The sequence below is a fragment of the Thamnophis sirtalis genome, unplaced genomic scaffold, assembly GCF_051295495.1.
Source record: "Thamnophis sirtalis isolate CommonGarterSnake01/CBP01778 unplaced genomic scaffold, rThaSir2_p1.2 scaffold_1, whole genome shotgun sequence".
NCBI classification, from domain to species: domain Eukaryota; kingdom Metazoa; phylum Chordata; class Lepidosauria; order Squamata; family Natricidae; genus Thamnophis; species Thamnophis sirtalis.
Window position 1 is genome coordinate 2,506,012 of NW_028261381.1, and position 26,318 is coordinate 2,532,329.

The window sequence follows — 26,318 nt, forward strand, 5'->3', positions numbered from 1 at the left end:
TAACTGCCCATAATCAAAAAGGGCCCAAATGCATAGAAGTAATCATCGATTTACAACCACAATTGGGACCAGAATTTCCATGCTATGCAAGGCAGTTGTGAGATGCACTGGGCTGCCACGTACTGTGATGAAATAGTCCAAGCACATAGTGAGCAGGATGAGATTCCATCCCCACAACAAGGCTAGGCAGAGGCCCTAGCCTTGATTTCTGCTTATCACATAAGCAAAAGCTTAAACCCCAGAAATAGCCTTAAATCAAAAACCCTTCTTTTACTGAGTTTAGGACAATTTTAATGGTATTATATTTCATGTAAATATTGAATAACATAGGGGCAATCCCTCAGCTTGTGAGATACCATATTGGAGTCCTTCTCTCTTCCACAATCACCACATGGAATATCCATAATACCTCCAACTCTCCCCTCTTGCCAACAGTATAGAAGGATATCTTGGTGATCACATTGGCTGCCATCAAATTAATAGGTGAGCTAATAGGACATAGAGGAGCAAACTTCCCATTTCCATGGAAGAGAAACAGCAACATTTTGTTATTTTTATTTTGCCACCTTATCAGAGTAAGAGAAAAAGTTCCAGTCCATGTAGGTCTTTAAAAACAAGAATGGAGCAGGCTAGGTATGTATTCATTCATGTAAACTGATGGAGTGTCTGAAAAGAGAGGCTGTGGTGGTAGATGGGGAGAAAGATAAGACAAAATACGTATTGCTCACTCTTGTATTGGCTCAGATTCCCACCAATGTTCAATCCTAAAATGGATTTCTTCTGTATTAAATATAACATTCTTAAGAGCCATTTCTACATTTATGTGGTTTTAGGATTATTCTACTGTGTTTTCCATGTTTAGTAAAAATGAATTACACTGTACATTTGTACAGTATATTTTTAGAATGCTGAATCCATAACTGTTTCGTGAGAAGAGTGTTCTCATTCATTAAATAAGATTTATAATCCAAGTATTCTAATGCTTAGGCAGAAGATCTGTCTGATGATGTCTATGCTGCACGTCATTCAAAATACGAAGACAAAGAAAAAGCACGGTGGTCCCTGTGGGAAAAGTGTCGATGTCCTAGAAGGAATAGGCAGGTTGAAATTAAAAGATATTGGAATTACATTTTTCTTTACTGCTAGTAGTCTCAAATTCTTAAGTCAGTTTCTCTTAAAAAATGAGTTACGTTATTGGAGCTATCTGATTTTGCTTTACTACTATTCAAATGAAAAGTTATTATTGCAAATATAATGCTTGTGTCAGCATTTGTATCTAATTCTTACATAGGCAAGATGCTTGATTTAGTATTCTAAATGTAGCTGCGTGTGAACCAAAACGCATGTGTTGATTTTCCTGCATAGTTAGTTACAAAACCTTCACTTATGCAAATGTATTCAAATTTTTCATTTTGAAAAAAAAAAGAATGTTTTCAATATTGAAAGTATGGGTGCTTTAATTTATTACTTTAGTGACATCTGAAAATAACTAGTTAAAAAAGTGGGTGTTTAAAATCACAAAACTACTTTTTATTCTCAAATGACTTTTTTCTACAGCATTTTGTCTAGCAAAATATTTTTTTTAAATTGGGAACTGGGGTTTGAAGGCATTTGGTGAGAAAATAACCTAAGAGCTGTTTCAGAAAGAAAGAGTACAATATTCACATGACTAATCCTGCAATCCTGTTACTATAAAACTAAATAGTTCTTTGCTTTCTGAAACTAAAGATATACGATGAGATAGCATGATGTGATAATTTAAAATTTTTAATATATAAATACAAAGCACAATGAATAAAATATAGTAGGAAAAACTCAGAAGTTCTCAATACAGTAATGCTGACATCCAGGCAAGAACTGAAGGGAAAGAGCAAGTCTCCTATTTGAATGTAAGTTCTGGAACATTATAAGCTCACCAATATGTGTGAATAAAGCTTTAACAATGTGAATAATAGACTGGTTATTTGTTCAAGTCATTACTGGAATGGTCATCTGTCCTTCCTCAAAAGGTTGATGTTCTTGGGCAGGTCTCCATGTCAGAATCTTTAAGAACTATGAAGGATTTTTTTAAAAAAATCATCCCCTCCAGCATGCATGCTTTTGGCTGTGATTTCCCTGTCTTGCCTTTTGTAAATGGAAAGCGGTTTTGGAGCAATCAAGGGATGAAAGCAATACCAGACATCTCTGCAAGGTTAAGGGCCTAGGTTTTCCAAAATAATTGACTGGCTTGTATGACTGTAGCCTTCTATGAGTTCTCTATGTAATACTTGTATGTATGAATGAATGAATGAATGAATGAATGAATGAATGGCAATCTTATTTAAGTGGTAGAGGAGACGAGTGTACCATAGTGACTTTTAGGATTATGTTTTTCAATTATTCAGCATGCATTGGCAGTAATGTTTCATGTTTTTTGGCCTTTTCTAAAGTCAGCCTGAACATCTGGTATTTACTTTCTCATGTAGGGCTTTAATCTGTGTTGGGTGATGCATGTGAAATTAAGGATATTGTATGATAATTTGCACACACTGTTAAGTCTTTCTTTTAGTATTGGAATCTAGATTGACTTAGGAATAGCAGTTAGACTTATATACCGCTTCATAGGGCTTTCAGCCCTCTCTAAGTGGTTTACAGAGTCAGCAAATTGCCCCCACAGTCTGGGTCCTCATTTCACCCACCTCGGAAGGATGGAAGGCTGAGTCAACCTTGAGCCGGTGAGATTAGAACCACTGAACTGCAGATAGCAGTCAGCTGAAGTGGCCTGCAGTACTGCACCCTAACCACTGCGCCACCTCGGCTCGACTTCTTCCACTTGCTTGGCCCCCGTGTCATTCTCCAAATTTGCTGGCATAGCTTCATTAGAAATGTCTAGTTTATGTTCTTTTGATTGCCATATTTCATCATGGGTATTCCATCAGTTCATATAGTTTCTAAACTTGATGACTGGAGTGCTGTTCTGACTTCATATTTTAGTACCAGAGGTTCTTATAAGTAAGGAATATATTCTAAGATATCTTAGATACGGACATTTTTACTGCATATTTTATTCATTAGTTCAAAAGTTTTCCTCCCCCCCCCACAATTTGTTTCCATCTTCAGTATCTTTAAAGATATTGTAATACTGTTTTTTGTCTTTTCTAAAAGCTCTTTTGTTAAATTCTTTTAAGAGATTTTTTTCTCTCTTCTTGGCTTTTGCTTCTCTTCTCTTCTTGCCAATTTCCAGTTTTATTCTAATATCCAGTTTGCTTTCTCTTCTTTTGTCATTTTCAACAGTTTCCTTTCACATTTATTCTTAACTTTTTTTTAAAAATTTAATTCCATAATTATCTATTAATGTGGTTCAGGACTTACAAGCTATTCCTGATGTTCTTCTTTAAAATAGTGTATATATATTCAAGATTATATCATAGAAACTGACTGGCATTCTTTTTTAGCTGAACTTGAAGCTTGCGGAGGAGCAGTTCATGATGTATTCCAGTCATATCTAGTCATGTCTTTGACGTTATAACTGAAGCTCCTCCATCTCCTTTTAGCAATAATATAGTCAATACCACCAAATCAAATCAGAAAGTTATGAAAAATATGCTCCATAGACTTGATCGCATGGGTATTAACTCTATAATACTTGATTATTTGGCACCTTTCTCATATTGTGATTCCAAGAATTCAAAAAGAATACAATCTTTGCTTTCTTCTCTTTCATCATTTTCAGCAATCTCCTTTCGTATTCATCCTTTATTATTAAAGTGAAATTATTTTTAAAAGATGTATGACAGATAGAATCACAGAAGATTATGGATTGTTCCACAAATAAAACATTAAAAAGACTGATTAAAAATATTTAAAACTTTGTATACAGTGGAAAGAGTATGTTTTTGTTTCCTAAAAGTTCCCTTTAGAATTAAATTTGTTATTAGAGATTTTAGAGATCCTTCTTCCATCATCTTATTGTTCATCAGGTCATTGTTACTGAAAGAAATTAGAGCTTATTTTATTTCATTATAGATCATATAGCAGAAATTTTGAGGAACAAGATGCATCACTGAAAGAAAAACAAGCAAATTCTAATTTAACAACCTACATTTCGGGAAACACTGCAGGCATAACTTCAGAAGCCTATAATTCTCAATATTTGGCAACGTCAGAGTCTTCAGGAAACAAACTATCAATGGTACAGCACACATTAATGAATATGCCATTTAAATATAAGTGTTTAATTATTGTTGAGTTTACTGAAGAGCAGTTAAGCAGACCAAAGTGAGCTACTTAACAATTTCCTTTAAAAAACATCCTGTTTAAATCATTTGTGTTTTAAAGTGTTTTTGTTGTCATTCATTAAAGCATTTTTAATATACCAGAACACTTTATTTAGTTTTTATGTAAGTGTCCTTTATCATACTTTTTTTAAAGCTACAATGGATTTAGTTGGGAAAACACACGCACGCGCATACTATCCAGGTGAAAAGAGTGAGATTAATTTTCAGTAGACAGTATTGCATTGGAGAAGTGCAATTCAACACCTATTTATTTCATTGCAATGATTTATTTATTTGGGGGTAGTGTTAAGACTATACTGTATGAGGCTTCCCCAAGCTGTTTAATTAAACCTTCTAAATAAGACAGGCCGATTTTGTCATTGTGTAAATTTTAACAGTTGATATAAATGATGTGAATTTAGAGCTTCCAATATCAGAATTAAGAATCATTGCAAATAGTTTGTACAAGAAATATAGCATATCTACTCCAAAGATAATCTTGAACTTCTTTCACTTAAAAAGACTATGTTAAAAAAGCAATGCCTCAGTGCCCAGCTTTCTTCCTTGTCAACAAGCAACCAATTCCAGTTGAAATCGTTTTTTGGATTCCTTTCTTCCTTCATAATGTGCATATATGAAAAACTTGAATATGAACATGGGCTTGAAGCTACAGCCCCCTAGAACTAATAAAAGAATCACAATTTGTTTCTAATTAAATTAATGGCCTGTAGAAAAATTACCACACTTACAAAATGAATTGCGCTCCAGTATGTAGCCGTATTTTTCCTCTTTCTTTTACATACACAAGCACATCATCCTTTCTATTCTGGCAGACACAGAAAAAGGAGGGTGAGGTGGGGATAATGGAATGGGGTGAAGCGAAGAGTAGAGAACAGAGAAAGAGATTGGATGCAAATGGGAAAGGGGAAGACATAAATTTTAAATAATCATAACTTTATCAAATTATACACATTATATGCATTTCTTATTCTTTTCTTTCCAACATCTGTTGAAAAATTAACATGATTCCCCCTTCATATTTGCAAGTACTGGGGCGGGGGGGGGGAGGGAGTGACTAATCTTAAAAATAGTGGTAAGACCCATGCTTTGCTAAAAGTTTATTTTCAGTGCCTTTTATTTTATCTTTCATCTCTGCCAGACTCTCCTCTGGGAACGCCGGGCTTTTCCATTAAAAAATGAAGAAGTAGAAACTTTAATACCCCGTCACCCAGTTCATCAAGAATGTTCAGAGATGTCTGTTCTAAGAGACTCTGACCATAATCCATACACGGCCTTGAGTTTTCTGAACGATAACTGGCCACAAAGGGAGAGTTCCATCTCTGAAGTGGAAGACCCCCACCCAATTGACTTTGGGAAAAAACAGACGTGACAGAGAGTAAAGTTGCTGAATTAGGAAAGTAAATCAAGCTGAAGGAAGATGTAAGGTAACATATTTTCATGCTCATGCAAGCAATAATATTTTTTTTCATATTAATATTTACAATATAATCTTTTGACTTTTTTTACAGGCAGGATGAGAATGCAAGAGCTATTTATATTTATCTGAATTCCAAGAAGAATGTCTGTCCGGTAGACTAATATATTCGTTGTGAAAAGTGGATGCTCTTAAACTGTAACCTCAAATCATTGCCCCATCTTGATCAAATATGCAAAGTGTCTAGTTATTACAATGCAGCAAAATATACCTTTGCATTTAGCAAGTGGTAAAAAAAAAGCAATATATAAATGCAAAAATGGAACACATACTTGAATTCATTGGGCTACGCACGTTAAAACTACAGATGAGATAAAGTCAGTTTAAATTATTTAATTTTCTGTACTTCAATGGATTCCCCCCCCCCACCAAATATTTTAAAGGTAAGTACTAGAAGTATCTGAGAAGTTCAGATTTCTGAAGTAATTGAATCTATTTCTATAGCACTTAGCAGTATTTTTACTTATTTAACTCTTTTGTATCCCTACAAACACTTTGTGCGTGTTACAATCAGCGGATTATGAGCATCCATTTTTGTATCTTAGGAACGTTAAATATACATGGAAAAAAGGACATTTAAATATAAGCATTATGAGCAAGACAATAGCTCTTAAGATAATGATAAGACAAATGAAAAAGTTCTCATTCAAATTCCAAAATGCTGCATTGCAATGTTATTTGTATCCACCAGGGAATGCTAGGTGAATAGATATTGCACAGGACTGTTATGTGTATTTACTGCTACCAATGCAAGAGGATAGTTCTTCTGTGAGGAACTGTTGATAGCTTTTATTAACATACTATTATTAAGTATGCTTTTTAAGACTGCCATTTCCCAAAGGAAGGTTTAATGGGTAAATGGCCAAACTTTAGTGTTCCATCGTCCCCAGCGGATTAGAAGTACACTGGCTAATATAAAAATGTTAAGTTGCCTTTTCACACTACAGCCTATGTTAGATTGTAGTTTCGTATACATTTTGGTTTTAGCTTTTAAAATGCTTTGTCCAGGAAATTAACTTTGAATCTTGCCTCTGATACACCAAATTTTCAATGCAAGGTTTTAAAATTAAAAGTTATTTCTCTATTACTACAGTGTGATGTTAATGGATTGAATCCCTTTAGTATTTTGTATTTAACTATGACAAATCATGATTGGGAGATACTGTTGGCTTGGCAACAAATGTTTTATACAATTGTGATGAATATGAAATGACATTTTCCCCCTTTGATTTGCTTTCCAAAGCCGAAGTCTGTATTTTTGTTGGTCAAATTTCTGGTTTATCATCTTCCTCCCATTTCTTCTTAATATATAAATTATTATGACTTCTAATACATGAATATCCAGCCAGAATATGAAAAATGAAAACATGCATTCTTTAAAAAAGGATTTTTATTTTGTTGATTTGATTCTCACTCTTAAAACAGAGCTAATTCCAATTTACATCTTTATTAATATTAGCTAAAAGGTGGGTGTTGATCATTTGAAAGATGAAATTCTTTTTTCTGGTAAGTTATTTTTTTCATAGTAATAAATTTCTTGTGAACATCATCTTACAATTGCTGACAGGTGAAGGAGATGCAAGTCATACATATTATACATTGCTTGGTCTAATATAGATGACTGTTGTAGATGTGCTAACTTCTACTTAGTTATTTTAAATGAATTTAAATACCTATGTAAATAATTACATTGTATTATTTTTAACATATGCAAAATGGTCCTAGTCAAATTTATTATGTTTTATCAAATATTCTGTTGAATTCAATAGGGCTTACTCTTAGCCAAATTTGTACAGGATGGCAGCCTTTGCAGTTTAAATAGAGGTCCCAACCAAAGCCAGATCCCTTAAAAGTTTGCTATCAGTTCCAAAAATGACAAAAAGTATGCATTTAACTACCTCATCTGCCCAGCCTGGAGTAAAAAGTATTTATTTTAATACAATTGAACAGCAGAAAAAGGCTCTATATATTTTCTTGCTTTTATGCTCTTCAGCTTACGCTTTATACAAATCAAGATACAAGGATTCACATTTTTTTTTTAAAAAAAATCTGTTTATCCCTGTTGTCTAACACTGTCTTCCACTGTTTTTTCAGCATAGAAAGGGTAGGAAATGGATGACGTTATTTTTTTTTAATTTCAAAATATATTCTCAATAAAGCCAATTAAAGAGATTAATGTCAGAGTCCACTGAAAAGAGAATTGCAATGTTTTGTCTTCATTATATTTTTCTTAAGAAAATGATATAATTTGATGTGCCAATTTTGAGTGGAAGAGAAGACTTTTTTGTTCATATGGCATTTGACAGGCACCAAATCATAACATTTCCCTAGCTACTTTTATAGTGTAAACTGTATATCTACAATGAAATTTCTGAAACATCTGTATCAATTGGGAACCAAAAGGATGTGCATTAAAAAAACCAAATTATTTTCAATTTGCAAGTAATTTATACAAGCTGAATGATAATTAATATTGCCTCAAAGCTCAGGTATGCGTTCTTTTTCAGGCTGAGGGCACAACCAAGAATTGCTTGGATTCTAGGAAAACAAGTCCATTTAAATTAAAACATTTAATGTAAATTACTTTCAAAGTATTTAATAGTTTTTCCTTGTCATGTTAAGAGTTACAACTGATGGCAATTTTAAAAAGTTTTACAGATTATATACCCATGATCTTAACTTTTTAATGGTTTGCAATTTTTGCTGTTATTTTCATATTCAGAACATTGAAGCAGATTTCCTGCTCCATTTATTTCCATCCTTCCATTTTTATTCTCAAAGTGGATTAGACCCACAATTGTTCATCAGGGCGGAGCCACCCTTCAAACTTTTCCAATTCAAGGGTTTATTATTTAGCATTTTAAGGAATCATCACATTTGCATTTAAAATTTTAAAAAAAAAACCTTTTCCATGCTGCATGAAATCAAGGAGCAAGCAAGGAGCGTTTTCTCCAATATCACAAGACACTCTTACTATGTATTGTGCTTGGGTTTTTGGTCATAAAATAAGCCTCCAAAATTGATGTCTTGTTTATTCCACAATGATATCACACACCCCCGCCCCCCATAATGAGAAACAGTAAAACGCAACCCATTTGGCTGCAACGTGATTTTACCGATCAAGAGAACGCTTTTGAGCAGCTTCACAACAGACATTTCTCAGAAGGTTAATCACAGTTCTAGGATCGTCACTCTTCATTATAGCACTCCCAGACACAATCATATTTGCACCTGCCTAAAAGCAAATCACAAGACTGCATAAGAATTTTTAAAACAAACGTGCAATAATGAATTATTAATTATAGAAAATTGTGAAATATAATGTATACATTCTAACAGAAAACAAACAGCAGTTAGCCAGATCAGCACCTTTAATTATACTTTCCTTATTACTCTTAATCAACAAGAAGCATCAAGGTTTGTCAAAAGTACCAAATGAATATTCAAATGTTTTGCGAAAAAGTTACTTCTATATTTAATCAGAATGAAAAAAGTTTAATATTAAACTGAGATTTTAAAAACTGGATTACCTAGACACAACAAGTTCCAATAATTGAAATTTTTCGTTTAATATGGACTGTCTCTTAGTCTTACCTCTGCACATTTATGTATAGTATCTGGCCCTACACCGCCATCTACTTCAATATCCAAAGAAGGAAACTGGGTTCTCAGCCAGTGAACCTAGTTACAATGCAGAAAGAACACCATCAATTAACAGAAGCAGTAATTATTTTTCTTACAATATGCAAAAATTAGACATCAATGTATAGAATAATTTCTCAAAATGTTTTAAGGTTGTTCCCATTAGTTTTTCATAAAGCTGGGATTTTTGAAATAATTGGCAAACTTACCTTTGGCATCATATCTTCCATGAACTTTTGTCCACCAAAACCAGGTTCCACTGTCATAACTAAAGCCATGTCTATCTGATTGGCCCATGGTGCTAAAAAATCTACTGTGGTTCCTGGTTTGATAGCCAAACCAACCTAAAGAAGAAAAGGACCAAAATATTAAAACAACTTGTATACTGAATCTTTTATAAAAGAAACAAAAAGATTCAGTTATTCCTACCAGATAGTAGTAAAAAGCCCTGCCAAATAAACTTTCGAATGGCAAAGAAAAAAGTAGATTACTTCCAATGTACAACTAAGGTAATGTTTGTTTAATGTGCTCAGGAGTTCAGAATTATATGGATGCATTGGTCTTAAACTTGTGACTAAACAGCATTCATTAAGCACTCATCATAGTGATTGGTATGTACAGGTATGTATAAAGTGCCCGATTTCTAAGTATTTGAGTGTTTGGGCTCATTCTAAAGTACTCTTGTTGAGATTTCTTTTGCAGAAATTCAGATTCTGAAGTATACAATGCGTAACATATGTGTTGCAGGTACTGCTGTGATGGTACAAATGCAGAATTACACGGATGTATACTTTTCACAGCTAGAGAACTACTTTTGCAGTTGCTACGTTACTCATGAGCTCTGTTAAAGAGATTCTAGTGCTATCTGCTCTGTTGGATTTAATTCTGTGGCTTTTAATGAGGCATGCAAAGTCATTGTCTTCCAACTTTTTATAGGTCAGATGGTAAATAGCAGCAAGCAGGGACTGCTGTTCACTTAACATTTGTGGCCTAAGATAACCAACTGGGGAGCAAAGTAAAAGGCTTGTTTTGAGTTATTATGAATGTTGGGACATTGGAAAGTTTCAAGCGTTTGTTCCATTCAAACAGAAAACACTCAGAACTTTTTGAGAAATTTTCTGCAGGAAAACTGACAGTTAAAAGTGCCTAATGGAACATTTTGAATGGAGCTCTTTTGTTCCAAAGAGAACAAAACATTAGCAAGCCAGAAACAAGTAAATAGCACAATGAATATAGGAGATAATCTACCTTATCAAATGTAGTTGAGCTGATAGTGTTAGAAGTAGGGGAACAGGTCCACCCACGCATATGACCATATGACCATCTCCTAATTATATTCATGAATATATTCTTTACAATATGTTTTAAACAATGTAACACAAAAATCCCTACTGTTACCAGAAAAATGCTTGAAAGCACCCGTAGGTACTAAGCACCCAACATCATAGCTCAGCCATGTCTCCTTTTAAGCGCAGCCTCTAAGATGCAAGCTATTCTGCTCCTTTTTTTGTGCAAACAGGTATATCTAAGTATTCAATCACATCAAAGACAAAAATGCTGAATTGCTTTCTTGGGGCAGAGTGTAGTATTTTTTTTCTGCATGGTTCCTGGTCTGAGCATTGACACTTATCAATTAGAAAATGTTTAGAACCGTAATTCCCACATTAATATAACAGTAATTCCCACATTAACATAATGAAGGCAAATAGACAAATAAAGTGTGTCATCTATCAGATATAGCAAACATTGTCCTAGAAGGGGGACAAACAGATTTTTGTAATACAATGTATATTTGGTATTTTAAAGGAATAAGGGTATCAATAGCGATACAATGTAGGAAAAGGAGTGGCAGAACCCAGGAATGGAATTAAAAGAGGGATCAGCATAGAAGCCTCACATAACCACAACAGAAGTCCAGCCCCTCTTCCCTTGAACTCCACTGACCCTTAATCTAACCCAAAGTGGATGCTAACCATTAGTTGAAAAGAGGAGTTTACTAAATTATAAAGACTCCAAGCCTCTCACCTTCATTCCATTTTCTCTTATATCTTTGATGAGGGCCCCTGGATTATTGGTAGCTTCTATATGAAAGGTATATTGATTTGCACCGGCTACAGCCATAGGCTTTACCCACTGTTCTGGTTTAGCAACCATCATATGCATATCTAGAAAGAATAAAATAAGATCAGAAGCACAAATTACTGGACTGCATACTTATAAAACATTGTCTGTCTTGGTTTTAGGATATAAAAGATATAAGGATAGGAAGCAGAGGTACGTTTTTAGCACTCAATACCCAAGTACATATCTAGTAAATACTAACACATCAATCTGTTTTGGGGATTGCTAATATCTTAAATTCAAGAAAAACCTTGAGAAGGCTTTGGCTATATCTCATTGACTCTTAAAGCAGCTATTCACCAGGATATCCTGTTTTGTTGCTATTGGAGCTGCTCATAATCCTTGCCTGCGCCACTGGCATGCCATCTAGTGAGGGGGAACCCCTTACTACTTCATCTGATGGCCTCTTCCTCTTGTCCAAGCAGTCCTGACCAGTGAAGGACCCCAGAACCCACTAGAGCAGCAAGGCTGGCTCTGCAAGAAGTGTTTTAATGTGTGGACTTTAAACAAATAATTATATGGTCAATCATGATTCAACAATTGTTGCTATAATCACTATTCACTAAAGAAAGAAAGGCTGGGCTTTAACCACCATATTACTATTCTCATTTAATTTTTGCACATCCATGGAAAATAAAAATAGAGCTGAAAGCAGCCCATTTAAAAAAAAAACCAGTAAAATTCTACTCCTTCGAGAAAAAAAGTTACTTGCCCCTCCTTTAAGTCTGTTCTAAAATGGACTCCAGAAACAACTAGGAAAAAGAAAGCTGAAAAGATTGGGATGTCAGAAGCTTCAGCAATGCTGCTTTCCTAAAACACATTTTTTTTAAAAGTACTTCTGTGCATGTGTGTGTAAGTATGCATTTGTACCATACTACTTACCTCAGATTAATATTCAACAGAATAAAATATTAAATACAATATTGATTATAAACAGCAAAACCCTAAATCCAATCATTTGGAACAATTTGCATTGTTTGAGCCTTCTCTGTCATGTACAATTTCATACCATAGTAACAAAGAAAAAACTCTGGATACGTTCACCATATTTTAAAGAGCATATATACAGTAGCACATATTAGCCGAGATCTCTAATACACACTAATGTTCCAAAGGAATAAATTGTAATTCCACCATTATTTCTTACATGCAAAACATTCAAAGAATGTTTTAGAGTACCAAAAGGAAGCCCATCCGCTGCAAGACTTAAATAGCTTCCTTGAAGGCTGCCTCGTGTATTTCTGCTTATGTTGCTGTATGGGGAAGAGCCCCTGTGACCTTATGAAACGAAGACCTATACAAGAAAAGGCAGAAGCAACCTCTGAGTCAGTAGTGGGATTCAAAAATGTTTGCTACTGGTTTGGTGGGCGTGGCAGGGGAAGATTACTGCAAAATCTCCATTCCCTCCTGATCAGCTGGGACTCAGAAGGCAGAGAATAGATGGGGGCAGGGCCAGTCAGAGGTAGTATTTACCGGTTCTCTGAACTACTCAAAATTTCCGGTTCTCCAAAGCTGGTCAGACCCTGCTGATTGCCACCTCTGCTCCGAGTCTTCCAAATAACACGGCTCCTGTAAGGTCTTGAGGAGAGGCTCTTCAGTTATGCTAACACATTCTGCAAAACAGCCTGTTGGAAACTTTTAAGCCACCTTCAGATGGCATTCCTTCCACATCTTATGCACAATTCTACCGCTCAAAACGATGCCAAAGCAAGAAGAGGATAATTCAAATGTATCTCATTTCAAGCCTTAAATTAACCTAATATTAATAAAGAATAAGAGCTTACCAAAAAAGTACTGCTGACCCAGCTGCTTCCGAAGGCTCTCTACAACAGGATGGCCAAAAGTTATGTTTGGAACAAAATGTCTATCCAAATGGGGGGAAAAAATAACATCCGTTGTTAAACAATTTTGGCTGAACTATTTCAGTATATGCACAGTTTTAAATAATTAACTAGTACTTAATTTACTGATTAAACATTAGTAAAATTCCTGTAATGACAGAAGAGCGAAGATCCTAAAAATTCTATTTTACTCTAGCTCATTCAAGTACAAAGATGCGCTGTGGCACATTTGCATTCTTTCTTTCCTATAATTGATTGACTTAGAAAGGGTTTAAATTTTTATATGCCAACTGCAGTGGCCATAAAGTTAAATATCACATGACTGTTTTGCTTAGCCACAACACTCCTGCAGTCCTGCTTGCCATACAGGACCATGCAGATTGTTAATCGAGGACTTCCCACGATCATGACACGGGAAGAGGGGGGAGTCCCAGAAAAATAATCCCGCAGGTGAGAGCTTTCGATGAGTGCTATGGGCAGGCGTTAGGGAATATGTTACAGGTGGGTGGATGAAAAAGCAATGGAAGCAACTTGCAACGGTTCACCGACAAAAGGGCGAACGACAAAACCGCGCCCAACTAAACTGTGGTGACAAAACCGTGTGTTCTAAAGCGCTCAGATGAATGAGCGCTGAATCACGGCGACAACAGCGCGGCGACAGAAGCGCGCTGTAAAACTAACCTAAACGTAACGCTAAACCTAAACCTAACCCTAACCTTAAACCTAACCCTAAACGTAACACTAAACCTAACCCTAAACCTAACCCTTACCTTAACTTAAATCGCCCCTCTGTCGACTGAAATCGCCCTTCTGTCTCAGCGCTGTTGTCGGCGCGTTGATGACGTCGCGGTTTTAGCGATGCGGTTTGGTTGGGTGCGGTTTTGTCGTTCGCCCTTTTGTCGGGTCACGACTTGCAACATCCTGACAGCTTCTCTATTGACTGTTTGTGGCAAGCCATCAAGGAAGGTTGCAAAGGATGAGCTCAAGACTGGAGGATGCTGCAATGGGTGCAACTTAGCTGCATTAAGTCCCCCTTGTTCAGGGTTGTCATACAGTTGCTGAATGAGGTCTTGTAGACAGAGGGCTACCTGTATTGCTAAGGCAAAAAACGCTTCCAGGAAGCAGTCTGCATTATCTTCCCTCAAGGTCCAGGCACCATAACAACAAAGCACTGCTAACAAAGCACTTGCTTTCCTGGAAATAAAAGTAGCCAAGCAAAGTGATAGCATCGACTGCTGTGGCTAACGGCCAGCTGGCAAGATCCCCATCCTTTCACGTGACTTGAGGGCTGTTGCGGTACAAGCAGCCGCCCACCCATCCCAGCATAAACCTGCTGTCACTGAACATGCCCGGAATTTGCTTATTTGTTCCACAAAACAGTAAAAAAATGACCGACGGAGAGGGCTGTAAAGCAGTGGTCTCCAACGTTGGCAACTTTTAAGACTTCTGGAGTTCAACTCCCAGGGTTCCTCAGCCAGCAGTCAGAATTCACTGCTGAATGCAGGCTGCTTATGGTGATGCATTAAAACCTCCAGAATGATGTGATTATGAAACCAAAATAAAATCCATCAAAATCTCAATCTTAATGTCAATACAGTAAAACACAGCATATTCATCACAATATTTGCAAAGCAACTGAAATTAAAAATTACTGTTTGAACAGCTCTCAACGCCTGCCTTTGGCCTAGATAGGGGTTGTTAATTTGTTCCCCCCCCCTTATCATAGCAATTTTTTATTTTAGTTATTAATATATTTTAGTTTTGTTTTTTCATTTGTGTAGCTCCCAGAGTTGCTGTGTGTTCAGCAGTTCTTCTAAATTTAAACTGCATGAATACATTATTTTAGCTTTGCTGGCTGAGGAACTCTGGGAGTTTGAAGTCCACGAGTCTTAAAAGTTGCCAAGGTTGGAGTCCCCTGCTGTAAAGCACTGTGGAGCGGTATATAAGTCTAAGCGCTGTTGCTATTAAATATTGCACTAGAGCAGTGTTTCTCAACCTTGGCCACTTGAAGATGTCCGGACTTCAACTCCCAGAATTCTGGGAGTTGAAGTCCGGACATCTTCAAGTGGCCAAGGTTGAGAAACACTGCACTAGAGCACCGCACTTTCCTCCTTCCGGTCTATTCCGGAAAAGGAAATCCGCCCGGAGCCAATCAGAAGGGCGGTTCTTGTTGCCCTCTTTCCTTCCCCCCGCCCACCCGCCCACCACGACCGTCATCTACAACCAAAGAGCCGAATGGCCGCCCCCCCCCCGCGAGGACCCCTGTCGCAGGCGTTCGGGCGAGTTTACCCGTCCATTACATCCAGGTGCAGGTAGTCGGCGCCGCAGTCCATCATGCGCCGGCATTCGGCTCCCAGAGCCGCCAGGTCGCTGTTCAGAATGGAAGGACCTATCCGGCAGCCCGACGCCATAACCCTTATTTTTTTCTTCTCTCCCGGAAGGACCGGAAGCGGGACCGGAAGCCGCTCGCGCTCCGCCAATCCGCGGGAAGCAGGTTTTGTGGGAAATGTAGTTTTTCCGTTGAAGTTGGTGGCTTTGGGCGCATCGCGGGAGCTCGCCTGCAAAAAAACGTTTGGTTCGGCTGGGGAATCCCAAAAAATCGAATCCTCTTGGTTTCTGGATCGGCGTCTTATGCAGAGCCAGTTATTGCTAGGCCTTTCAAACTGTTCAGACCTTTGCTCTCCAACCTTGGCGACTTTTAAGACTCGTGGACTTCAACTCCCAGAGTTCCTCAGCCAGCAAAGCTTACCTGCCCTGTACCTGAACGCCCCCTGCTGTACAAGAGTGGGCATTACATAAACAGAAACCACGCCAATGCTGTAGATTGGTCAACTTTAAGACTCGTGGACTTCAACTCCCAGAATTCCTCAGCCAGCAAAGCTCATAGTTTTAAACATAATTTTGTTTTAACTTTTCAAGTGGGCTTTCATTTCCATTTTTAATTAAAAAATTAGCTTTAATGTGTACAGTTTGATTCTAAGGTTTATATAAATTTCTCAATTTCAATAGTTAGTATGGCAAAATAGTCCTTTCATTTCTTAAACATAGCATATATCAATGCAAAGATAACATTCCTCTGATTATCCTGAGATCATTTATCAACCGTATTGATTGCTTCTATAAACAATTGAAACATTTTTATACCTTAATCCCTTGATAAATATTTTGAAACACAGAATTTCTTTGGCAATCAAAGTATTCACCAAATTGAAATCTTTGCAGAGAAAGCTGTTTTGGAAATTTAAAGTAACTTGTTTCTGAAGATAGTACTAATTTTTACTTTTGAATGCCAATTTTTCCTTTTAAAACTAAAATTCTACAGACATTATAATGTGTATGTGTGTTATGTATGTATATATATAACGTGCGTTAGATTTCAAAATTAAGTGCCGGCAACACAGTTGCAATTCAGTGGTGGGTTTCAAAATTTTTTAGAACATCTTCTGTAGGTGTGGCCTGCTTTGTGGGAGTGGCTTGCTGGCCATGTGACCAGATGGGAGTGGTTTGGCAGCCATGTTACTGGGTGGGCGTGGCCAATTTGTAAAATGTGGTGAAACTCACTGAACAATGGTCGTACTTAGCAACCAAAATGTTGGCTCAGAAACTCTGGCATTAGAAGCACACAAGTCTTAAAGCTGTCAAGTTGCAAGACCCTCGCACCCCTAGCCCATTAGAAAAAAAAAACCATGGGTGTTCAAACTTGACAGCTTTAAGACTTGTGGACTTCAACTCCCAGAATTCCTCCTCCAGTCATGTTGGCTCAGGAACTCTGGCATTGAAGTGTGCAAGTCTTAAAGCTGTCAAGTTACAAGACCCTCGCACCCCTAACCCTTTAGAAAAAAACCCCAGGGACGTTCAAACTTGACAGCTTTAAGGTTTAGATAGGACTCTTAGAGGTGGGCAGGGCAATTGGTGAGCCAGCCAATCAGTGAGCGGCGGGCGGAGCAAGCATGGTGCGGACGGGCAGGGAGAGGGAGCTGGAACCGGTTCTAAACGGCATGGTAGATTTGTGGAACCTCTTCTATAGAAGAGGTTAGAACTGGCAGGAACCCACCCCTGTTGCAATTCCTCCCCCTCCCCCCTCCCTCTCTCACACCCACACACAAACACACCCACACACAAATGATTAGTCTCAAGAGAAAGATGGCAAGTCTCAAGAAATATTGGTCTGCGATGGGATATAATGGGTATCTTGCTGGTTTATGTGCAGTTACAAAATCACCAATAGTTGTGTCTGTTCCAAGAAATCTATGGGGGATGGATGGATGATGTTTTGGTGTTTTGCATAGATTCCAACATTAGCAACCAAAAGACTTCATCTGGTTCCAAGATAGTTTTCTGTACCATTGCAAACTGTTTCCAGCATCTGAATAGGAAAAAGAAACATGAAGTACGGTATTTCTATCAACATAGCAATAGCAGTTAGACTTATATACCGCTTCATAGGGCTTTCAGCCCTCTCTAAGCGGTTTACAGAGTCAGCATATCGCCCCCAACAACAATCCGGGTCCTCATTTCACCCACCTCGGAAGGATGGAAGGCTGAGTCAACCTTGAGCCGGTGAGATTAGAACCGCTGAACTGCAGATAACAGTCAGCTGAAGTGGCCTGCAGTACTGCACCCTAACCACTGCGCCACCTCGGCTCTTGCACTGTTTCAGATCATCCGTAGTCCAAATCAGCCCACATGATTATGGGGTGCTTTGTCAAAAAAAAATTTTTTCACAAAAATTCAGAAGTATTGAAATGAAATACATGATGATCTTCAGAAAAATTTAAAATTTGAACCAGAACAATTTTAAAATTGGGAATAATTCAAAAAATTATAAATGAAAAGTATCTTTTGGCTAAGCAACTGATTAAAGTAGATCCTGATAGATCCCAATGCTGGAAAAGTGAAACTGCTGAAAAAAACCTGATGGGGAGATCAAAACAGTTTAATATGCAGCAGTGGCAAAACTGATTCAGAAATTGCTCCCTTATGAAGAATATATTTGCAAGGCAGATTTAAACATTTAGAATCAGTTTTCTAGGAAGAGTCAAGAAACTAATTAAAAACAACAGAGTAAATGGTTTAAAAAGGAACAAAGATCTCCAATGTTTTATATTAAATACTAAACACATAGCATAAATATTTAATTTATGCTTAGTAGCTGGAGAAAAAGAAGGAAAGTGGAAAATGTATTATGAAATTCTTCACAAGTTTTACATTTATGCTCTATTTTTCCTTCTGACTTTTGTTCATTCTGATTTGTTCTCTTCAGCTTATATTAAAATTTATTTTTTAATGAATTAATCCAATAAAATAGGAACTGTCTGAATTGCACATAAAATACCTTTCCTTAAGCAGAATCACGTAAAAGTCAAAATGATTTATCGCCATCGTCTTAAGTACAAAACACCTTCAGGCAAATGATGTATTTATAGATAATTTATTTATGCATTTTCAAACAAACTTATAATCTCTCTCATAAATTTAATTCAGACATTTCTATAGTTTATTTTACCTTTCATCTTTGGTCACCTGGTGCACTTTGCAGATCTGTTAACATTTTAATTCTATATCTTTTGATCTCATACTTTTAAACATAATTTTGTTTTAACTTTCAAGTGGGGTTTCATTTCCATTTTTTAATTAAAAATTAGCTTTAATGTGTACAGATTGATTTTAAGGTTTATATAAATAAATATTTTCTCAATTTCAATAGTTAATATGGCAAAATAGCCCTTTCATTTCTTAAACATAGCATATATCAATGCAAAGAGAACATTCCTCTGATTATCCTGAGATCATTTATTAACCATATTGATTGCTGCTATAAACAATTGAAACATTTTTATACCTTAATCCCTTGATAAATATTTTGAAATACAGAATTTCTTTGGCAATCAAAGTATTCACTAAATTGAAATCTTTGCAGAGAAAGCTGTTTTGGAAATTTAAAATAACTTGTTTCTGAAGATAGTACTAATTTTTTACTTTTGAATGCCAATTCTTCCTTTTAAAACTAAATTTCTACAGACATTATAATCAATCCAAGCTTTAATATTTCTAGGGAATCCTACAGCAGCATTCTTCAAACATATATGATGGCATTCTTATGCATGTACATATAAACATGAATACTGCAACATTCAGCACAGCTATGGTCACCTGAAGAAAAACACACATATATGCCGAGATCATAGTAGATTAGCAAGACAATAATGTTCCCTTTTTATAAAACAGGACAAGGATTGGGCACTGCTTGAAAAAATATTGGGAGGCACATGTTGAAGGAGGAATTTACAGGAAACTTGGGAGTATGGCTGTAATTTCATAACTTGGTATCACAGGTTTTTTTTAGAAAGGGACATATTTTAACAATGCCAATAATATGTTAATATAAAAACCATAAACCACACAGATATTTTTTTAAAAAAATACCAGTATTCACACATAAGGCCTCTAAAACTAAGCAAAATTAAGTTTCTTCAAAGCAGATACATACTTATTACTTATCAGTATAGCAATGGAAGAAAGCAATAAATTCTTGTTAAGAGTACAATTCTATGTGCCTTTAGTTAGTACAATGCAACGAAGAAATACACAGAAAAACACTTGCATCACAATAAATTGAGCAGCCATAGCTATTTAGGCTATTTTTTTAAAAAATGTTTTTTTTTTAAAAAAAAAAACATGTAATTTTAAATTGCAACTTAAAACAAAATTACAATAAGCATATTTTTGAGGTTTTATTATGGCTTGCTAAAATGGATTCAGTACTTTACTCTGGGCCACACTAAAAATGAAATGTAATAAGTGACTTGGATACAGCGATTCACAGTCGTCATTGTTCCTAAAATGTGGTTTTCGGTTTGTCTTTATTTGTGTCCTGTGCATTCATACATATATGAGATGTACCTTCTACAGCGGTCAAAAGAGATTTCTAGAGCTTTGAAGGATGTTTAGGTGAAAAGTCTTTAGTGTGTTTATTCCTCAGTATAGCCTCTGCCCATCTCCTTTTGACTGTTTTAATAGCAGAATCAACATCCATCTTCGTTTTCATTTAATATGGTATATTCCCATTTTTCCTAATGAAAATAAATTATTTGAAAAGGCAGGGGAAAGCCTATTCTACTGGATCTTGACATGTTTCATTCTTCCATATAGCAGGACGTATGCTATCCAGAGCACTATTTAAAAAACATTAGGCTGTGTGGAGTTTCAGATTCAGTGTAGAAGAGGCTTTTCAGAATAGGTGAGGATGTAAATATGGCATCTGTCTATTAAAGCAGCTACGTAATTATTTTTACAAAAACATGCAGCTGCTTTAATGAAGCACAGATAGTGCTATATTAATGATGATTCCTGCTTCCGTGTGTTCCAAATTAAATCTGAGTCACTATACATTCTAAATATGTTAAATGCGCCATCAAGACATTTAACACATCCTTTTTGTTTAGCTTGCTTTTGGAACATAATTTAGTAAAGACATTCCTATTGTTAAAAATTGTCTGTCTATCTATCTATCTATCTATCTATCTATCTATCTATCTATCTATCTATCTATCTATCTATCTATCAGCCACAACATTGTCTGTCTGTCTGTCTGTCTGTCTGTCTGTCTGTCTGTCTCTCTCTCTCTCTCTCTCTCCTCTCTCTCTCTCTCTCTCTCTCTCCTCTCTCTCTCTCTCTCTCTCTCTCTCTCTCTCTCTCTCTCTCTCTCTCTCTCTCTCTCTCTCTCTCTCTCTCTCTCTCTCTCTCTCTCTCTCTCTCTCTCTCTCTCTCTCTCTCTCTCTCTCTCTCTCTCTATATATATATATATATATATATATATATATATATATATATATATATATATATATATATATATATATATAGTAGCCACAACATCAATCTTTTCCTCTCTCAGAATTGGAATGATTCCCCCACACCCAGCATATGTTTTTTTTTTTCATCCCATGAAAAAATACACATAGCTGGATTGATGGACCTCACCCATTTGATGAAAGGAGTTGCTTATGTCACTTTATCTGGACTAGAAGAACCTCTAAGGTCCCTTCCAACTCTGTTATTCTATTATCTGTTTTCAAGGTCATTTAAAAGAAAACAGAGAACCAAAATTGGAGCATCCATGCTAGAAAATGCATGTCCTATCTAAAAAAAAACCTTCTCCCTCAACTCTAAAAGTTTTCAACATGAACTCTATTCAGCTACATCAACATTATGTATAAATGCACATATAATAATCAATGTTTATTTCCTTCAATAAATAGTTGTTACTGAAAGGTATTTATGTACAATGTTAGTACACATATACATTTGATAGCTGCAATGTCACATCCTTATTATAGATATCGAGCGTCCACCAGTTAATCTGAAACCTTCACCCCAGGCAGAAAACCAAAAACTGGACACACGGACAAAACAAAGAGAAAAATAAAAATAAATTTTCTTTTGAAGAAAAAAAATTCGCAGAGGTTTCCCAAGGGACCAGCGTATCCAACACATTTCTATTACAAGCAGAAAGAACTACTGTGAGTTTTGAGATTTTTTAAAAAGGTGTAAAACCTTTTTCTATCATCATGTGGACATATTTAAACCTGCCTTCCCTAATCCAGTAGCGTTTCATGGACTGGGAACTATGGGAATTTCCCCAATATCTTTAGATGGCCCCAAGTTAGGGAAGGCTGCATTAAATCACAGACATACACATATGTATGTATGAATGTATGTATGTATATATATGTATGTATGCATATATGTATATATACATTTACATCAGTGGTTCCCAAACTTGGCAACTTTAAGACTTGTGGACTTCAACTCCCAGAATTCTCCAGCCAGCTCTGCTGGCTGGAGAATTCTGGGAGTTGAAGTCCACAAGTCTTAAAGTTGCCAAGTTTGGGAACCACTGATTTACATAATGCACTTAAACATAAAATACTTTTTGACTATCATCATACTCTTATTCACTTTACACACCACCATTCAGTAAATATAAGGGATATAAATTTACAAAATTCATCTGAACAGATGATGCTTCAATCTTCTGAAGTCAATGAGAACCTCAACATAGAAGTAAATCAAATCATAGATTTAGCAACGTTTAAAAAGGGGTATACAGTTATATGAACAATAACAACAGTGAAAGCATTATGTCCCAGCATGTTGAGGTTAGATTGGTTTAAAGCAATGGGAGTTAATGAGAACAGTAAAAACTTTAATTTTGCCAAATCCTTTTGCTGCATAGCTTCAAAAGACCACCCACATATATATATATATATTCTCCTTATGATAGGCTATATGTATGGCTGACACTATATCCAATTTAGAACCCTTTAAATATTAACTAAAAATTAATTTATAGCAGCATGACATCAGAATATAAGGGTGATTATTTACTTGAACATTAATGATTACATTCATATTCATTTAGATTGCAAATCATCCGTTGGATATGTAGTTCAAACAGAGACATAATGCATATATGTTATGTATTTTTCACAGATTCACAAACGCCTGCAGACTTATATAAGTGTGAAAATAAATTGTGTCCTATGTTGACTGAAATATATAGTCATGAAATTTTCCTGTAGCGTGATTTCTATTCATGTTTGCGATAAATATACTCTGTGTATCTGTTTCCCATCTGAGATTACAAAAATAAACCTTTAAGATCTCAATGTGGCCTGCCTTCTAAAAGTTTATACTCACTTTCTGCCTGTCGTGTTTAATGTAATATTTTACTGGAGAGTCTAAGAAGCAGAAGATTCCTACGTCATGTTTCAGTTCTGTGTCTAAGAACATTCCAAGTTATTCCTCAATGATTCATTGGGTCCTGAGTCTAACTAGATCTCCCAAAGGCATAACTTATGAATTATGAAATATATTCACCCGCCAACAGGATATGAGACATCTCCCATTGTTTATAAAGTGCTCTTTCTTTACTTACATTACTTATAGAGAGCTAAGAAGATTAGAGGAAACTTCCTCTACTGTACGTATGTTTCTTTCAAGTCAAACATGTGATTCATCCAGGCCAACATCAGTTTGACCCATCTCGACTTGGGTGAAGTTGAACTGGCTGGAAAGAAGGGGATTCTCCATCCCATTGTCTTCACTTATATGAAGCACAGTATCTTCATGCTGCAATAAGCTGGTTGTTTCTAAACCTGTGAAGTCCTCAGCGCCAGAAAGCTGCGTCGTTGGAGAAGTACTATGAGCAAGGGCTGGCTTTGGCTCTGAATCCTCTTCCTTTTTTGTATCCTTTCCAGTAGCAAGTGTTTCAATCTGCAATGAATAGAAGTGGATGTATTGATTGATTGATTGATTGATTGATTGAATGTATTGGCCTCTCATCTTACCACAGGGGAATTCTGGGTTTAAAACATTTAGATGATCTCATACTTGTCCTATAATAAGAACTATGCTCCAACTTGCCATGAGTCTTGAACCCACAGGACAAATACCCCAGAGGCCATTGAAGTTCACTCAGGCCAGAGATATCTAAACATTCCCTGTCCTCAATTCAAAGTCCTTTATGGCAGTTCCCTCTGGCACAAAGATTGGGAATTTAAAATACTAGTTTTAGGCACTTGCTGTTTTCAGTTTCAGTTTTGGTTTATTTGTATGCCGCCCTTCTCCAGGAGGGACTCAGGGCGGCGAACAACTCAGAGGGGAAAGGGAACATAAACAACAGTACACATAATTAAAATACACGAAAATCACACAGCCATACCAGTCGAGAGGGGAGGGGAACTCATCAACCCCAGGCCTGCCGGCACAGCCAGGTTTTGACGGCCTTCCGGAAGGCCTGGAGAGAGGTGAGGGTCCGAATCTCCTCGGGGAGTTCATTCCAAAGGGCTGGAGCTGCCACAGAGAAGGCCCTCCCCCGGGTAGTAGCCAGATGGCATTGGCTGGTGGACAGAACCCGGAGGAGGCCGACCCTGTTCGATCTGACGGGTCTTTGGGAGGTAATTGGCAGCAGGCGGTCTCTCAAGTACCCAGGTCCAATACCATGAAGGGCTTTATAAGTGACGACTAGCACTTTGAAGCGTGTCCGGAGACCGATCGGTAGCCAGTGCAGTTCACGGAGAATAGGTGTAATGTGGGTGTACCGAGGTGCACCCACAATCGCTCGCGCGCCACCCATTTTGGTGGGATAGGAGGAATGGAAGGATGGATATAATTATTCGTCAACTCAGAGTCATCATCAGACTACTAAAACATCTTCAGGGATGGGACGGAGAATACTTGGAAGGCATTGTCTGATATCATTCAAGGCAAGACATTCATTTTTTAATCAGATAAATTCTCCCCAGCAATGATAGTTGCAATTTCTCCCATCTTAACATAATCTTTTTTAACTTCATGTCTTAACACAATTTAGTTATTTTTTTAAAAGAATACAAGAAAGGGACTCCTTTCTTTAAACATTAGCTCACATTATTATTTCCCAATTCCCATTATTAAAATTATCTTCTCTTGTTTCCCTGACTGGCTTAAAATATTCTTTCTCCTGCCTTTCACCATTTCATTTCTTGTTACCACAATCTCTTACATACAACTCTATCTGCCCCAAATTTGTCACAGATATTTCTCAACGTATAAACAACTTTTGCTTCAAATGTCATTATCTCCAAAGCGGAATGTTATATTTTACGGAACATTTTCTTACAAAAAGTAACATAATAACATCAGAATTAAAAGGTGCAAAAGAAATAAAGGTGTACCCTCTCCAATTTTGATTTAATTTGACATATTTATCACTTAATAGTCATTTAGCCTTCCAAAAATATTTTATGGCAAAAAGCAAAAGAAGTTATAGTCACTTTACAAAACAGATTTTAAAGATATGTAATTCAGAAACTCTTTTATCATTTTATGAATAATGTTCTAATACTCTGAAAATTCCAATCTGTTCTGAATTTTTTTTTAAATGGTATCCCCCCATTCTTTTATCTTGGCTCATAGCAAGCATGTTTTTCTGCTTTATTAAATTACCTGGTGAGAAGAGATTGGACTATGGAGATCTGCCACAATAATAGTAGGCGATGACTTCACAGCAGATTTATTGGTTGCGTGCTTGCTATCTTCTGCGGGGATGTTCTTTTTGCTGCACTGGGCTGTAATCGGTGTAGGATCAGATTTTGAAGATGATGCCTCTGACTGAGCTTCAGTGAAGGTTACAGATCGTTTTTGATCCACTGCAAGTAATAAGCAGCAAGAGATACACAAGGATCAAAAAAAAGGATCTGAATATGTGTCACCGTTACATTAACAAAAGTAGAGTTGCCAATCGTGGATTTGGATTTGGATTTATTACATTTATATGCCGCCCTTTTCCCCGAAGGGGACTCAGGGCGGCTCACAATCCAAGTCAGGGAACGGGGTACAGATAAGGGATAAAAAGACGAACATAACAATACACAATTTAAAACACACAACAACCATACCATTCGAGGGGAGACAAAAGCTCATTAGACCCAGGCCTGTCGGAAGAGCCAGGTTTTAAGGGCTTTGCGGAAGGCCTGGAGGGTGGTGAGGGTTCGAATCTCCACGGGGAGTTCGTTCCAGAGGGTCGGAGCAGCCACAGAGAAGGCTCTCCTCCGGGTAGTCGCCAGTCGGCATTGGCCGGCGGATGGAATTCGGAGGAGGCCTAATCTATGGGATCTGATCGGTCTATTGGAGGTATTTGGCAGCAGGCGGTCTCTCAAGTACCCACGCTCTTAAAAGCGTGCTCCTGAAACTACTGCCTAAATAGATTTACCGGTACATCAAGCCTCGCATCCCAAATTGAAACTGATACCAGGAACTTCCTTAAAACCAATATGTACATTTAGAACTCGAGGTTGGCATATTTTGAACCTTGGCGACTTGATAGAACTTTAAGGATCACACCTGTTCACAGCAACAAGTTTCTATGTATCTCCTGTCTACAGTTGCTTGAAGTCAGTGGTCTGGAAGGCCAGGGTACAG

The 26,318-nt window shown here is 36.8% G+C and overlaps 3 protein-coding genes across 5 annotated transcripts in view; 1 reads left to right on the top strand and 2 right to left on the bottom strand.

Moving 5' to 3' along the window:
• KANSL1L (KAT8 regulatory NSL complex subunit 1 like) overlaps positions 1 to 8,640 on the top strand; it is a 46,678-nt gene extending 38,038 nt beyond the window's left edge. The window contains exons 13-16 of the mRNA XM_087704649.1: positions 988 to 1,097; positions 4,006 to 4,171; positions 5,416 to 5,701; positions 5,786 to 8,640. Of these exons, the coding sequence (XP_087560775.1) occupies positions 988 to 1,097; positions 4,006 to 4,171; positions 5,416 to 5,646 (507 nt within the window). The 3' untranslated portion in view covers positions 5,647 to 5,701; positions 5,786 to 8,640. The remainder of the gene's footprint in view (positions 1 to 987; positions 1,098 to 4,005; positions 4,172 to 5,415; positions 5,702 to 5,785) is intronic.
• Positions 8,336 to 15,803, bottom strand: RPE (ribulose-5-phosphate-3-epimerase). Of its 3 annotated transcripts, none has more exons than XM_087706449.1 (6): positions 15,645 to 15,803; positions 13,299 to 13,378; positions 11,419 to 11,558; positions 9,603 to 9,737; positions 9,346 to 9,432; positions 8,336 to 8,986 (listed from the first exon to the last, which is right to left on the bottom strand). In XM_087706449.1, the coding sequence occupies exons 1-6, from the start codon at positions 15,764 to 15,766 to the stop codon at positions 8,864 to 8,866; spliced, it is 687 nt and encodes a 228-aa protein (XP_087562575.1). In that variant the 5' UTR covers positions 15,767 to 15,803; the 3' UTR covers positions 8,336 to 8,863. The 3 variants fall into 3 exon arrangements, with proteins under 3 accessions (XP_087562575.1, XP_087562580.1, XP_087562584.1); XM_087706454.1 differs by having other exon boundaries at positions 15,656 to 15,781; XM_087706458.1 differs by lacking the exon at positions 15,645 to 15,803 and adding an exon at positions 14,444 to 14,523.
• Positions 15,804 to 22,477: 6,674 nt separating this feature from the next.
• UNC80 (unc-80 subunit of NALCN channel complex) overlaps positions 22,478 to 26,318 on the bottom strand; it is a 158,316-nt gene continuing 154,475 nt past the window's right edge. The window contains exons 64-65 of the mRNA XM_087706462.1: positions 25,344 to 25,546; positions 22,478 to 23,630 (exon numbers count right to left, since the gene is read on the bottom strand). Of these exons, the coding sequence (XP_087562588.1) occupies positions 23,358 to 23,630; positions 25,344 to 25,546 (476 nt within the window). The 3' untranslated portion in view covers positions 22,478 to 23,357. The remainder of the gene's footprint in view (positions 23,631 to 25,343; positions 25,547 to 26,318) is intronic.